This window comes from Mugil cephalus, chromosome 5 (assembly GCF_022458985.1).
Source record: "Mugil cephalus isolate CIBA_MC_2020 chromosome 5, CIBA_Mcephalus_1.1, whole genome shotgun sequence".
NCBI lineage: Eukaryota > Metazoa > Chordata > Actinopteri > Mugiliformes > Mugilidae > Mugil > Mugil cephalus.
The window spans coordinates 2,688,324-2,704,912 of record NC_061774.1 but is presented as its reverse complement, the minus strand read 5'-3'; the positions used below and the strand labels follow the sequence as shown (position 1 = coordinate 2,704,912).

General features: G+C 38.6%; 1 protein-coding gene across 6 annotated transcripts in view; it reads left to right on the top strand.

The window, feature by feature from the left end:
- The window catches only part of fam13b (family with sequence similarity 13 member B), a 59,552-nt gene that overhangs the window by 2,526 nt on the left and 40,437 nt on the right, over window positions 1–16,589 (top strand). For 5 of the 6 annotated variants that reach the window (XM_047585892.1, XM_047585889.1, XM_047585894.1 and 2 more), the window contains exons 2-3: window positions 13,272–13,424; window positions 15,544–15,756. In XM_047585892.1, coding sequence (XP_047441848.1) covers window positions 15,591–15,756 — 166 coding nt within the window. In that variant the 5' untranslated portion in view covers window positions 13,272–13,424; window positions 15,544–15,590. The remainder of the gene's footprint in view (window positions 1–13,271; window positions 13,425–15,543; window positions 15,757–16,589) is intronic. The other variant, XM_047585891.1, reaches the window with a different exon arrangement.

The following is a 16,589-nucleotide window of genomic DNA, read 5'->3' as shown; positions in this document are numbered from 1 at the left end:
GGACAAGGACCGCATTCAGACAGTCGAATTTTTAGCATAGCTCAATTAAGCTGTGCATGATTGCGTTTTTAGATTCAGTATTACAGCAACGGCGCACACAAGTTCAGTTTAGTCTGCAGCAACTTTGCAGAATCATCAACCTCATGTGTGTGCTATCTGAGGGTCCACACAGTAAAATGTAACCTGTTACCAAAACAGCTAGGTTATTGTGTAAAGGAGAGCAGATATGTCTATAGACAGCCTGAGCCTGGAGTAAAGGTCGGCTTTGCAGTGTTGCTGATGTTGGGGGAAAATGTTAAAATAAGTTCTTAAGTCAGCTGCTGTAATATACTTTCTCATCTCTGGTGACTAGTACATGAATGCTAACGTCTATTATTACTGAATAAATGAGGAAACAAACAAACTGCAGTTTTAAAATGACAATAAAGTTGACTCAATTTACTGCAAGGCTTTTGTGTTGACTGGTTTAGTTATTTTGGACTACAATAAGAAATTTGTTTTCCTCATCACAATTTCTTCCTTAACCAAATACCAAAAATCTCAACCTAGCCATACGTGTGTGAATCTCCCACAATTGCACTAGTAACAAAAAATAGAGTGACAACTTTAAAATCTACCACCCTGAACAAACAGTCCCCAATTGAACCAACAATCTGGCACAAATCTACCGAAACTTACTAAATAGGAAGTCTAATGCCATTTCAAACATAGGTCGACGAGCCCCCTTTTTGTCATAGCCCTGGCTCAGGGAGCAAGACAAAGGGGGAGACCACACACGTTTAAGTAATTTAACTGAAAATGTATTTATAAATACGACTCAAATCATCATAATAACAATATCTGCAATCTGTAAGGTCAGTAATGTATGCAACGATGTATGTAAATGAAGTGTGGTGATGTTTAAAACAAAGAAACACAAACCAAGCAGGGGGCAAGCGATCAGACAGAGAGAGAGAAAGAAAGTGAATGAAGAGCCTGCTAAATAGAGCCAGGTTGCCCAGGTGCATGTGATTTGGTTCATCACCACCCATATACCTGCAATGAGCCTGCAAAAAACAGTCATGCATTTTAGAACTGGGACATGCAAAAAACAATTAACAACAAAAAAAAACACCTGAAATGAATAATTTCACCTCTGGCTAGATTTACCTAATAAATAATAAGTGCATTTGACTTTGGCTAGGTCACTGAGACACTCGAGGCATTGCAATGATTAACGTTAATTCTCGTTAAGTGGACCTAAGCTGCACTCGATCCTTTTATGTGAACGATCTCACGTATGCGCATACCAGCAGTGTCAAAACTCTCCACCCTCCTGCAGTGTGAGATAAGACGTGTACGTAAGACGACCCATAGTTTTTATATGGAAGGAAAACACATGCACACACAGCAGTCGCAGCAGTCTCATAATCACACAGCTGCCTGCAGTGTGGGATTGTTGTTGCCCGGTCACTGAGTGGTTTGTTTTAGACTCTGTGGATGGGGGCCAAGCTAAACCAAATGTGGTCCTGATCGCTCTAAAGCTGCGCGGTCACTGCCAGAAATTCACCAGATTTAATCCCAGTCTCTGCTCATGTTAAAACCTGTGTGGAAAACACGTTTCATAACCTCCCTTTGATTTGTTTAAGCATCATTTGGTTGAGCTTTTACTGAAAAGAGATGATGTATTTCTATACCTCGCAAGAAGCAGTGGATTCCAGATCTCTGTCTTCTGTTGTATATTAAGCCAAAACAGGCCAGAGGCAGTTTCATGCAGTGAATCACTGACCTGGCCAAAAGATCGTGTAAATGGAGATGGTCCATTAGGCGGCTGAAATAACAAAGGTTTCCACGGGAAAAAAATCTCTTATTCATGTGTTGTTGTCTTTACCTACCAGTACCAGAGAAAGTCCTGGTAGGTCATTTTACATTCAGATCCTGTAGTGTTACTGTCCTAGAAAAAATAAACAAAATAAACATATACAGTAGATTCAAATCTTCGTTTCAATAAGTACTATGCATGTGCATGTACATTTCTCCTTTTTATCTATTTAGGAATATGTCCTGGGAAAAGAACTGAGATGAGAGTTAGGGTTAAAACTGAGATGATCATCATAATATTATTTTGTGAGTTTTAGTTAGTTTTAGTTTTCATTTTCATGCACTAATGGTAACAATTCACAGGTTGCATTTTTTCAACTATGCAGATTTGAAGGTTTTATTCACAGCTGAATTTTTCTTTTTCTAATTTTTTTAGACTGTGTTTGGTCAACGCTTCGCATTGGATTCACAGGATTTTCTATTAATTTAATCAGAGTCTAAACGTGTCAAGTGTTTAATCCAATGGATTAGCCTAAAACTATCATTGCCATCTGGCTATTTTACCACTTAATCGTTTCGTAATAACATTTTTGTTACATCACAGTATGTTTGCCAACAACACATGTCTAGATTTGAGATATATTAGCTATAAACTGTTCTTTTAGTCAGTGTTTAGGATGCAGGAGACACCTTTGTTGCCTTTGACAATTTTGTAATGGCTTGAGAATTGAGTTGGAGGTTATACTACATGGGAATTGTTTCAAGTTGTTTCTGGTTATCAGTGGTAAAAGAACCAAGAATTAATGCATGGCGGCTCCACGCTGCACTTCACGCCTTCATGACTTGAAAGATCAGTTTGGTCTCAGATATTACAGGACACCTTCAAAAGTCTTGGAGCATCCAGTTTGCTGTATTTCAGCGGTTTTGGTGGCACGAAAAAGGCAGGACTACATATGAAATGGAGGTGGCCATTATATTCCAGAACTACTTGAATGGATTATTTCCATGCTTTGTAAGATCCTTGTTGCCAATGTTAACATGTTTTTAATTTTGTGGTAGATTGGATTTGAGAAGCAGGGGGCCACAGCTCAAGTATTTAAATAGGTAGAGAAATCCAGCACTGAGCATCTGGTTGGGCTGAAGTAATCTTGGGATGAGAACATGTTCTCAGTGGGTTTTAGGGGCAGCGCTGTAACTGTACAGCATCTGCTGAATGTGTCAGGCCATGAGGGAGCACCGTGATGAACGTCACATGACTGGAAACACAGGATGAATTACTGTCATAACTTATATCTCTAACCCTTGCCACCCTTTTCTGTGCTGTACTCTGTGGTTTTCCTTTTACATATAATGGGAAAGCCCCAAGTATTGAATATTATTGGCTCTCTGGTCTCTATATCTATTTTTGATTATGATACAGTCTGTTTCTCTCTCTGCCGTTTTGTCTAGAATAATAGATTTGATTGCTTCCCTGCTGCAAAATCATGACTTGTAAAAGTAAGGATAAAGGACACGTGCCATGTCATAATCTCTGCCCCAAATTATTGCTTTGAATTTGATTCGTTTTTGGCTGGTCATCAAATAATTTTCCATTTCAGTGTAAATTGTGCATTAGCCCCAAACGTGTACATTTTTAATGATGAAAATAATCGCAAATGCCCTGTTGAAGGACTGGTTAATCAACCTGTAGCTACCTCTACCTTGAGTTCAGCCCAATCTCAATTTAAAATGTACATGCTTTCTATCACTGAAGACAAAAATTTAGTTTCAGCGTCTTAAGTTGTGTTTGGCGTCAGGTAGCTCTGTCTGGCTTAGTACCTACTTATTCATGCTCACCTGGTGTTAACTAGGCTGATGCTTTGCAAATACATTAATTTGACCTTGACTTCAGAGAGGAGCTTTCCTTGCTTGGACTTGGCTGTAGTGAGCTTGGCTTGGATTAGACAGAGAAGCAATAAAGTCTGTTTTCTGGCAGCCCCCTCATAAAACCAGCCAGCACTGCTGTGGAGTCATTTGGGCCAAGCCATTGCTTACCTAGATGAATTACAATAAAGTAGCACCTTTCTGGGAACTCTCCCAGAAAGTTGCTCGATTAGTCTTCACTGGCCATATCCAGATACACATTTTAATGAGATACTAGGGACCTTTTAGACCGGAATCTATGTGTGAAACCAAAGTCCAGTTATTATTATTTTTCTATTTAACACTTGCATGGACGCGTTAGTTCTTAAAGTAATATGTGCAGGAAAGTATCTTTTTATAATTATTTCAACATGATTCTTCTTGAATAACATCAGAACATTATCCACCGTTAATCTTTTGTTTGCGCACTTCAGGCCCTCAACATTTCAGCTGCGGGTTTCAGTGTTCACCCAAAAAATTAATTGTGTCAGATAAATTAAGCATTGTGATCATCTTGCCACCACTTGTTCCTTCTTTGGCACAAATGGACAACTCTATGTCAGCTCAATCTGGCAATACATAAACCTCAAGATTTTTACTTGCATATTTTGCTGTTTTTGTTAGTGTCGTCATAGAAAGTGAAGGACATATTGCAATGTCATCTTCAACCAAATAAATAAAATACTCTGTAGCATTTTATAGTTGAAACTGCATGTGGAGAAAAAAAATCTTTGACTGTCGACCACAGAGCAGCAATTGATATTTTGATATTTTTAATTTATGTCATGAGACAATTCAAAACCTTCGAAGTTCATTGACATCTTATAATGTACTTGTAAAATATCTTTATAATAATGGTGAAAGGTGAAACCAAGTAAAGGAAATCAACTTAACGCCTTAATAATGTGTCATTTCCTGTATTCAGTATAAGAAAACCATATGCACTGAAGAACGGCTTGGTCACTGTTTGCATGTTATTCTGGCCTCTCATTTGTCACCCTTCTCTTGCAGCTGGCGTTTTCAGCTATTGTTTACACACACACACACACACACACAGATGGGACCTCCATTATTCCGTCTAAGCTATTAGTTCTGTGTTAATTGAGTCTCATTCAGTCCTCAAACAATCAAGAAATGGCTGATATTTAACAAACGAGTTGGGATTTCCTCATTGATTCGCTGAAGTTCCTCATTGCGCTGTCAGTGCTCTGAAAGAGCTGTCAGGCATGCACAGAACGTAAAGACTGCAGATGGAGAGGGACGCAGTAAAACGCCAAACACTGGCCAGTCATTTAGGGTGCCGTGGTTTCCAAATTTAAATCATTATGAGACCTAGCAAGACAAAGAGGTGATACAAATCAATGCTCAATCAATAAAGCCCCAGATCATTGTCTCAGAGGAGGCTGGGGACAGTGACTTGGGCAAGTTCTGTGAAGAACTGATGGTCACATGAATTACAGGTCTATATATAAGTGTAACAGTGAAAATGCATTTAACAACAGATTTTCTTCCACTACTTTGTGAAATACAAGTAAGTAAATACTTGTAAATAAGTAAATGTCTACAAGTCACAGCCAAACATAATATTAGCAAATGTTGACCAAAAACAGACATTCTTGTGTTAGTTATCAGTTTAATTGTATGTAACGTCATTTTTCATGTTAGATAATCACATCAAAATAATACATAATATGACATAGGGAATTTAAATGATCATTGGTAATTTGTTTATCGCCCCCACCACTAATTTATTCACAAAATATTCTAACACATTCAGTGTGAGCCAAGCCTGCTCAACCTGGGTTATTATTTGACATAACGTGCAAACATCACGCTACTTTGTGGTTTTAAGAGCTATTCTTTGACCAGCAAATCCATTTTTATTACTTTAGCCACTAAGCACAGATTAGTGTGAGCAACAGTTTCAAAGGTGAATGCTACTTCTTAAATTATTTAACTGACATTGCTTCAATTTAGCTCTCATGATACTCAGCTGCACTGTGTTTTGAGAATACAGGCTTAAAATTCTCGACATTTCTTATGCTTTACTCAGTTGCATGTTGTAGTTGTTAATGAGATGGTATTTGTGTCCTTCCTTTTCTTTAGTATCGATAGAAGTCCAGTTCTGAAGTGTCAAAAAGACCACAGAAACAAAGTGAACATGGATGACTCCTTCACCCACATGGCGACCGAGCAAACTTTATGCAAATAGACCAAACAAAATGCTGCTGCTTTCCTTCCACTCCCACAGTTGCCAACACAGAGCTGCACTTGTGTTTCCACTGTGGGCGGTCAAGCTTTTTTCAATGTCACAGGCCCTCGGGGAAGCAAAGAATGGAGCTTATTTTACTAGTTCGCTTGTATCGCACATCTTAGTTCCATATGACTTGAAAGGTTAGAGAAAACTATGATTACTGGGAGTATCAGGCTCCAAAAAGTGGAAGATCACCTGTTCAGGGCAACCGGCCTTCAGGAAATGCTGTTCAGCAGGGCTCTTAACCTCTTCACTGGAAGTGGCATTTGACTATCTAAAAATTCCCCTTATCACTTCCTAAACTGTAAAGATTGCGTTAATCATCTGACTTTCGGTTCATCATCCAAACATACAGTAGTTTCTACTGTGATAGAAAACAAAGAAAAGTAGCACATCTTCACCTTTATGACAAGTTACTGATAATTAGAGTAGTTCCTGATTCATTTGCTGATGGTCAGTTAATAGCTCTACAGCAAATTATGTAGCATAGAACAAGCTCTCGCTCTGCTCACATCACATTCACAGGGTTTAAAGAAAATCCAGCGATGACAGCCAAGTTAAGCTTTCTCCTTTCTTTTCCATTTAATAACCTAAAAATACATCTCCAGAAAGGATGAGTATTTTTCTTAGATGTCCCCTGGGCTTTCAAAATCAACACAGGAAAGACTGTGCATGTTTGGTAGGGGTAAGGTAACAGGGTGTGAAAAAGCAGATGTCCCCCAAAGACATGTGCTTATTAATTTATCACTGACAGGGCTAGTCTGGGAGGAGCAGCTAAACTAGGCTATGGTAACGAGCTGCTGCTCTCCAGATCTTCTTCTCTTTTCCTCACTTACTCCTTTTCTCTGTCATTTCCTTTCTCCCTGCTGCTTTTTCTCTTCTGATCTTCGTTTGCTCTTCTCTGTAACTCTGCTCGCCATCCTTGCCTCCCAGCCTGACACGACCTGCTGCTTCTGCATGAAAGAAATAGAACCATGATTTCAAAACACCAAATGCTGACCAAAAATAAAACTTAAGCGAATTTTTCTACTAATATTAAAACTTTGCAGTCTCAAAGTACTTTATTTTTTATAAATAAGGGGTTAATATTAGGGAAATAAATAAATAAATTAGATTTCAATACTAATGGTGTTAAAATATTACAAAATAGTTTCCTAAATGATGACCATAAATGATGCAGCAACAGTTAGGGTTTAAGCAGGAGCATGTATTTCACTTTATTTTCCTCATATTGTTGTATTTATTTTCTTATTTGAGTTGCAGTTAAATGTATTCATTTGAAATGGTTCCAGTCCAGGGTGTGTTAAAGTAAGCACGCACAGTTTCAATGTCATAAAACCACAGTAGAAATGGTAAAGTGCAATTAAATGCACATGACATTGAAAAAGAAAACAGAAACATTTAGTACAATTAAAAGTGTCTACAGAGTGTTTACGCTTTTAACCAACCCATAACCTTATTTCCGACGGGTTTAATATCCCTAGTTCATTTGATTTTACCTGGTAATGTGTTCCACAGTTGACAAGACTTTATGGAAAATGCTACAGCTTAGGGTTCAGACATCGTTTTTTTTTTTCTCCTTAAATTACTTAACCTTTATCTAGAATTACGTGTTCAGGATACAACTGATCATTCATGTGGACAGTATGTAAATTATTGGTAAGTATTTTTATCCCCTCATATCTTTTCGTTCTCCCTTTTCACCCCTGATACATGTGCTATGGGCTATAAAAACATGTGACTTGCAGCATGTTGCTTGGCACAAAAGAGGTCACATCCTTACACAGTTAACTACATATAGAGTGCATATAGGCAAGACAGGTTGCAGTGAATGCAATACAGTGTACTCTCCTAACCTAAGCTGTGAGTTACATACATGTGAAAAAGTTAAAAAACATGGCTGCTGACAGAACAAAGTTAGCTATTGTGGAACTTGAAGTCAGTGGGCCATCAATGCTCATCTTTACTTTTTGTTTACTGCAACAGGTCAAAGAAGAGGACTTCGTGCTGATGGCAAACAGCTTAAATTGTGCACAAACAAGTTTAGATCAGCTCTCAGCCCTTAACCTCTGGGGCAGTTCCGTATGTGCATCGATTTGTGGGTGTTAATATAATTTCCTCTTCTTGTGTGGATGCTATATACTGTAGACTGCAGGCTTTCGTTTGCTCACATTTTAATCTTTCACGTCACTCATCCTGTATTTATCAGTGTTTTATATACAGTAGATTGATACAGTTGTGTGTGTAACTGTGTTGCTAACCCACACTCAAACCACTTAGATCAACACAAAACGCTTTATTTTAAGCAGATTATTGGTAGACTTCCTGTTATGCAGGTTCCTGCAAAGCAGTTAAACTTCCTGGCCTAAAGTTTGTAGAAAATTAGTGTCACTTCCATGAGGTGACACATTGTAAGTGGCGTGAATAAAATAGCAGGTCTAGAGTTTAAAGAACTCACATTAACATATTTTCTCTGATAACTCATTCTGCACATAGAATAACACTGAAAATGGTCTGTTAGACAACCTCGGTTATAGGGTGGTGTAGGTTTTTTTTTACTGGGTCACAGGCTCTTGGAATCAGTTTTCATTTAGGCTTAAATCTTGGCTGGTTGGTAGACAAGATTCACTGCACGGCCCATAAAATGTTGGGAGACGCCTAGAACTCATTTTCTCTGTTCCTTCCCTTTGTGATAGCAAATCTCATTACACAATGTTGGAGAATCTTTTGTTGGTTTAAGTGGACCAACAAAGCACTTCTTCCTTCCAAGGGTGACTTACTCTCAAAAACAGGTGATAGCTTAGAAACAGCGAAGCCCCGAGCAAACTGTAATGCAACAGTTCAATTGCAATTCATTATATCTATTATCAGACAGTTGCGTCACTATTGTCATGCGGTGGATTTATCCAGTTTTTGTTTCTCTTTGTAGGTTCATATTTTGTTCCTCAGCTAAGCCACCAATGTTTCTGTAACCACTTAAAGGAACTGCTGTGTCAAAATGGGAATGACGGGGACCTGTTGTTTTCATTCCATTGATGACACAGCAGATGAAGATCTCGGTCACATGCCCAGAGAATGATGGAGGAGATTTCTATCTCTGCATATTGTGTGTGTTTCAGTGTGAAAGGTCACGCTCACACGGTAGAATACGAGGAAGTTATGCATTGCCATAGCGTCACAGGACTCATGTGACCTGACGCACACAACATTACCCAAGATGGCAGATGCATGTAGAAATACCAGGCCTTCATTCTCCCTGTGATGAGATTCATGTGGTTTTACCCTTTAAAATCTGAAGTGAAAAGATAAATTTCTGTCTTTTTTGTTTGTTTTTAACTTATCTAAATGTTATATTTCTTATTTTTATTTCATGGGTGGTTCCTGCTGCCCAGCCTTTGTACTTCCCCAATTTTGGATGATCATGATATTTTGGTCTGGTGATGATAGACTTTGGAACTACTTTTATCTCTTTCATTCAACGGATTTCACGATGCGGTATGTCTTGTGAATATTTTCTTTACTGCTCCTGCTCTTTGTTTTTATGGAACTGAGGCTATTCATTAGATTCAACATTTTTTATCCCATTCCCATAGCTTTGCTGATTTCTGCAAAGTCATGACAGGGATTGTTCAGTTTATGTTGCATAACTGAGGACATTAATTTTCAACAGTATTCAGTGTCTAGTCATCTTCCAATATTTCCTGCTTAGCAAGTATTGAGTGTGTTCTGTGAAAAGCTCTCACAGCACAGGCCACTTTTCTAGTTCTGTTGCTGGACGTAAGCAAGTTCTGCTTTTAGAAACACACTGAAATCTGATATTGCGTAGGCTCATTTGAATTTACTGCATGCACAACTGAGGTAAAGCCAGTATTGACCATTTACTGTGAATTAAGATGAACGTGGTAGGTTACCACAGATTTTTGTTTTTGTCGTCCTCTCTTTCTAAAAACACAAACTTTCCCAGCGTCAGATATTAACTTAATGGCCACATTTTGTATTCATGACTATCATGGGAATAGACAACTCATTTAGATATATTATAAAGAAGTACTTGAACTGAGGTATAGCTATAGCTATAGCCTTAATGGCTGTTCAGTGCAATCATAAAATGTGTGATGAGTCATTTGCAAAGTCATAAGTTTGAAGACTTAAGCCGTAGCTGACGTGTACCTCCCCAGAAATGTTACTAGTCAAACCGCAAGAGCTGTGATTAGTCCACTTGGTAGTAGGTCTTATTCTTTAGTGAAGTCTCTCCTGATACACTTTCCTTGTGTTGTTCTTCTATTCTCAGCTGGCTACTTTCCCTCCTTCTCCTCTTGTTCTCGTTGACATTTTCTTTTTCTCTCTTGTAGCGCTGTGCCTTGATTCTCTCAGTTTTCCTTTTAACAGTGTCCCTCATTGTTGGGCAGGAGGTTGTCAAGCATGATATCTGGGATTAAGACACAGAAGGACAGAAAGAACTAAGCAATTCAAGACTGTTCCATTACCGAGCGAACCCTCACTACAGAGGCCTTTTAGGGTCAGTTTTCATGGCAGACAAGGCGCTGGTTTGAGTTCCCTAATCCCTGAGTGTTATTGTCTTCAGTGTTTGTCCCCCTGGGTGATAACGCTCAAGTGTGTAAAGCGTGGAAAGGGCGGCCCGGATACTGCCAATCTCGGGTACAGTGCCTTTTTGTCTGTTAACTTGTTGGGAGTAACAGTCATTTTACAACTGTGAATGGTGTGCAGTAGTTCAGGTTTTCATATTAGTTTGCTAAACCCTGTCTGGTTTATGGTGCCTCTTTTGGTTTTGACTAGTAAGGGCTCTAACCACACAAAACAAGAGTTTCAACAGCAACAGTGGGATTTTGTCTAGCTTTTAAAGGAGCTTAGAGTGCCATTTCTGTTGGTTTTGGAGAGACTAGGGGCTGAAAAATGCCTTAAACCCGGAAATCTTTATGAGCAGACAGACTCTTCAATTCCCCATTTAATACTCATATGTAGACTGAAAACCTGAAATAACTTAAGCCACCAACAAAAGTGTTAGGTAATACATTCTCTGCATTTTTGACCAAAAATAAATTGCTAATTAAGAGGATGAAATGAATGTCATGCTGTTACACACAAAAACACATATACATATGCATCTGAATCTAATTGAATTAGAGTAATTTGCATAGAATCATGTCTTGTGTTTAGCTGGTTATGAAGAAATGTGCAAAATCAGCACGGTCTCCCACAAAAAAGGGTACTGGGAATGTCCTGACAAGGATTTCGGTTTTATATTAACCATAAAGTTAAAAGCTCATTTTATTATTAGGGCTTAGTCAGTCTATTTGTTCTAACTGTGGACTCTGAATAGATTAAAGCATTTAACAGACCACAGTTTTACAGCTTTCATGCCATGGCACAACTTTTTATTCTTGTGTCAAAGTTGCCAAAACTCCTAAAAGGCTTGTTATTTACAAAATGTGTACCATGTTTTACATGGTAATATTTTCTAGTCGAGCACAGTATGTTAGTGTTGTCATATAGCAATTTAATTCTTTCTGTGAAGACAGGTACTTCTAAGAAATCTGAAAGAAAAGAGCGACTCTTCATCCCTTTAAAGTGTTGAGCTGGTTTAGGTGCGAATGGCTCAGACACCAGCAGGGACCTTCAGCAAAGATTTATGTTCCTCATCTCAGTATTTTCCTGTCATGGCAATTTCTGTTCCTCCTCGTCTCTGCTTTCGTCATCCTTTTGACATAAAGGTGAAGCGGACTAAGTAGGTCGGACGGCTTGTGTAACACAGAGAATAAGTGTAAATGAAAGGGAAGAAGGGGATATAAGAGAGCAGAAGGAAAAAGGAAAGAGTAGGGAGCTGGGTGGATCTAGAAGAATGAGGCGAGAATGAGAGTTGCCCTTGAAAGCACAAAACTCCAACTTGCACCATGCACTTATTAAAAATCATTCAAGACTTTTGTAGCCAAGAACAAAGGTAACCTAACTTAAGTTCCGCCGTTTTTGAAGAATCAAAAATCTAAATAAAGCGGTAAAAATATTCCCATTTCATCACCTCTTCCTGACATTTTCTTTTGGCTCCTCTCTCTCATTTATTATTTCTGACTTCAGAACATTCTCAAAAGTAGTGTTATTAATATTTTACCACATGTCCATGTTCCCCGAATGGCCAGCTAAATCAACAGAGATGGCTGCAAAAGACGTCTCCGTCTCATCAAACACACAAACGGGCGCCAATTATTTATTGCACATAGAAATTAGTGCACATACTGGAGAGCATGCCGGCTGTCTCAGATGACTGGTCAGCTCAAACAAGCACAGGTGTTGTTAACATGTATAGCAACGTTAAGACACACACACACACACACACACACAGAAGTGGCAGCAATTAATAGCAGCTAACATACACAGATTGAATCTGACAGTTTATGCACATGGTCATGTCCAGACATGTTGTACACATAGGCACAGCATGTATTGCTTTAATTATTACAGTCAGTCTTCCAGCAAGACTCTTGGACAGCGTGACATCTCAAGCCTCCAAGAGGAGATTAGAGAGGAAGCAGGGGATGAAGACAACTAAGAAAGAAAGCAAGTTAATAATAAGAGAAAATGGAAAACCTGGAGGGAAATTACAGAAAATCACAATGGGAAATTTGCTTGTACTTTTCAGTATTAGGTTTATGTGTTTTCATTTGTCCTTGTTTTCATTTGTCATCACAACTCACCTCCCTAATATTGTGCTCATGGTTTAGCTAATTTACACACTGCATTTAAACAGTGTTTTTTTCACCTGGATGTTATCTTAAGATGAGATTTTTATTGGCAGCTCTTTGATAGCTTTGGCATTTCAAACAGGGTTTCTGTTGTGTAATCCAAGATGGAGGAATGTTGAAAGTGAAGGTTGCGTGATTGTGGCACAGAATGTGTGAATTTAAAGGTGTGTCCAGATGCTAATTTTAATACTTGTCTGTGATTTTTGTAATCAATTAACATGAATTTGTGCTGTTTTTTTTTAAATGATAGACGTTATTCCTCATTATTTGCGGTGCTGTTTGTGAAGTTGTTGAAATAAGGATGTTATTTTTAATTTGCTTATCACTAAAATCTTTGTCACAATTTTCTTCTTGTCTAATCTCAATTTTTTTTTCAAAATGACTACAAACATAATATGCATTTGCATTTGTGTGCCATTAAAATGGCTTAAGGCATTATTATATTGTATTGCAGTGGAAAAAGGCAAACCATACCAAACATTTCTTCTTTTCCTCTCTCCTCCCCTCTTCCCCAACCCTCACCCTTTCTTTCTTCCTTCATCTCTGTTTCTCCTCAGTGTAGCTAGAAGGGAATCCTGCTCGAGGGATTTGCGGTCCGTCAATGAGGAACTACCGGCTCATCTTCTGCCACAACCTGAAGCAGCCATAGATGGTTCAGTGGTTTACTGGCTAGGGGAGGAGCGGATAGGACACACTTTCACTGCTACACGGTGAGTATACACAAACACGGGCCCACGTCATTCCTCAGCGGTGATAATAGAAAAGGAACTCATACAGTTTCCGGCTCGTATTCACAACTAATAACTTTGGACAATGCTGTCATTTATTTTGACTATCATACCATCACATCTGAAAGCGCAAGATCTCATGAAGAAAAAAAACAACTTGCACTTGCGACATACCAAGAAACTTTCTATACTGGTGACCCACCATTTTCATCTTCGTCTCTGACAGTCTCTCTGCACAAGTTGACTTCCTGTCACTTCACTTTAAGATACAAGAAGACAAGACACCATGCATAGTCTAATACAGGTTGATGATAAAAGTGTCACAGAATAGAACCTTAAATATTTACAACTGATGTCATCTGCCATGGCCTGTGAATGTGATTCACTTAACTATGCACAGAATCTCATCAAGGCCTTATAACAGTAAACAGTCATGTCCCATTAAGTTACACTGAAAATTGATCGTGAACCACAACAAACTTAAAACTGTCTGTCAAAAGGTGGAGTAAAGAGCTAAATACTGTAGGAGAGAAAATAGGGTAGAAAAAATCCACTTTTGACAACCCCCTATTACTCAGTATGTGTGTATCTATTTTTGAGCAGTATCTGCAAGTGTTCAGTGTATTCTTTGTAAATTTACTTTTATGTATTTATGTGACCCCAAGGAGTCAGTTTTTCTGATCTATTGTAAATCTTAATAGCAATAAAATACACAGTTTGTAGTTGCAGTCAATGCTAATCCATTCATACATTTAAAATGCTGATGTCATTCAATATACTGTCAGTTTAATGTGGAACAAATTCAGATTACATTAGATTTTCCTCCTCCTCTGCTGACCACTGGGTGCCACCTGCTACTGTTTGCATTCAGATTACCCACTAGCTCACCATCATCAGTCAGACTGTAAAAAGAAGTCGCTCCTGCAGACTCTTGCTTTACTTAGCTTATTTTGCATTCATTTCCATTGTACTGCTGACGGCTCTCCGTTTGCATAACAACTATGGACTGATGTTAACCGAGGACATGACAAACAATAGCGGGATGGAAATTTTCATTTCATGATAATGGCCCTTCATGTAATGTAAAATATCTCCAGTGGGAACAAATAGTTGATATAATATTACTATACAGAGAGCGAGTGCTGATCAGATGCTTCATTTAATACAGACAGGATATCACTCAGTTCACTAGTGCTTTAAAAAGGTACATGACAGCTGTGCCTGTTAATAACAAACAACAGTTTTAGATTGATGACAGATTGCTTGTATATGTATATCAAAGTCTTTTCTCATTCCAAAACACACACCTGTACTCAATTGTCACTTTATTGTTGGAGTCAACATTGGTAGTAATGACACAGATTGTATTTCTGATATGTAGTCTCATCTATATCTATATCTGTTCTATTTGATGTAAACTTGGAGAAAAAAAATATAAGCATCTCTCAGTATAACACAATAAGCACTCCAACAATAGTCAATTTAACAGTAGTATTTATGATAATTGATTCATCAGTTAAAACAGTTGATGTTTTTCTTCACACATTGGTTTTGGATTATGGACCAGTCAGTGCTCTACCAAAACGATCATATTATTTATGTCCTTGAATTAGTTTACGCAAAAATGAGGGTAGGCTTTTAGGTACGGTTGTTGTTTTAGGTTAGCTGTGTCTAATAATTATTAAATTCAGTATGTGCACTCTCTTGCACTCCTCCCATTCCTGCTCCTCTACCTGTTCTTCTGTCTTCTGCACAGTCCAGGTGTAAATACCTCTGCAGGTTACTAACCTATTGCTGCTGTCCATTTTCTCTCTCCCCTCCCACTCACTGATGTGCAGCAGTGACTAAAACTGGCCACTCCTTTATGTTGAGGCTTATTTTGTTTGTGAACAGCACAGAAAGAGCATGTGCTAGTGTCCTTTAGTCTCTTTTCTTGCACCTCACTCAGTCATCATGTGTAATCGCCACTCTTCGGATTACAGTACGAGTGACTGAAGATCAAAAGTGAGACTTCATGCGGGGTTGTTTATTTTTTTGTTTTTTTAAATCCCACCAATTCCTTTTTTGTCTAATTTTCCTATATATTTTTTCTTTTTTCAAGACGTGAGGTCTTGGCGGGGTTGTGGTTAGGTGGAGGAGGAGGCGGCCATGAGGAAGAGCGTGTCCCCGTTGCCAGGCAACGAGGGTGGGAGCTCAGCCAGCACCACACGGGTTTTTGGCGTTCCTTTGGAGGAGGTGACACGGACACACACAATCAGCGGCCATGAGGTTCCTGCTCTGGTGAAACACATTGTCGACTACATTGAGGAACATGGTGAGAGATGGAGACATGCAGACACAAATACACTTAGATGTGTCCAATACAAAACGTACACACATCCATTACAAGGGCAGCTGATTTCACATGCATATAGGCAAATAGTTAAAAACAGAACTTGGTTCAATATTCATGTTATATGAATACTGACGTTCACATTCATGACGTTTTCATGTGTCACAGATTCATTTACTTCATAACTTACGTATTTGTTACTTCAGTTACATCTGATTGCTGTCTGTGATGTTTCATGTGATGTCCTGCTTCTGTTGACCTGCAGTGATTGACCTTGCCTTGCGATAACACTAAAATATGTCGTTTGTGGAGATCCAATTTATGATAAACTCTGGAGGCACCAGCCTACAGCTCCATGCTTGGCTCCCTTTGTCATTATGTAACAGTTCTGTCAGCTGCAGCTCCACTTGTAAAAGCAGAATAGAGCCACCTACCAAAGTGCTGGCCCCGGGCCTTTCCCATATCCTCTCTAGAACATTTCTGTTCAAGCTTCACAGAGCACAAACCACTTATGTCATTTACTAAAAGAGCAGGTTAGCATGTGAGATGTCTTGTTCTGAAAATGACTCTTTCACCAGTTGAATTTAAAACTAACTATAACTTTAACTATCTTTAAACTAACTACAGGAATGTATCTAAGTTTGACTTGTAGTTATTGGTGGTGATTAAATAACACCATCAGTACTAGTGTTGTATTGTTATATACTTAATAAAACCTTTGTGCTAAGAACGCTTTTCTTGTTCAGACTCAAGATACAAATGTGAGTGTAGCAAAATCTCATTATCCTTGGTCTGTGCAAAAATACTTAGGTCTG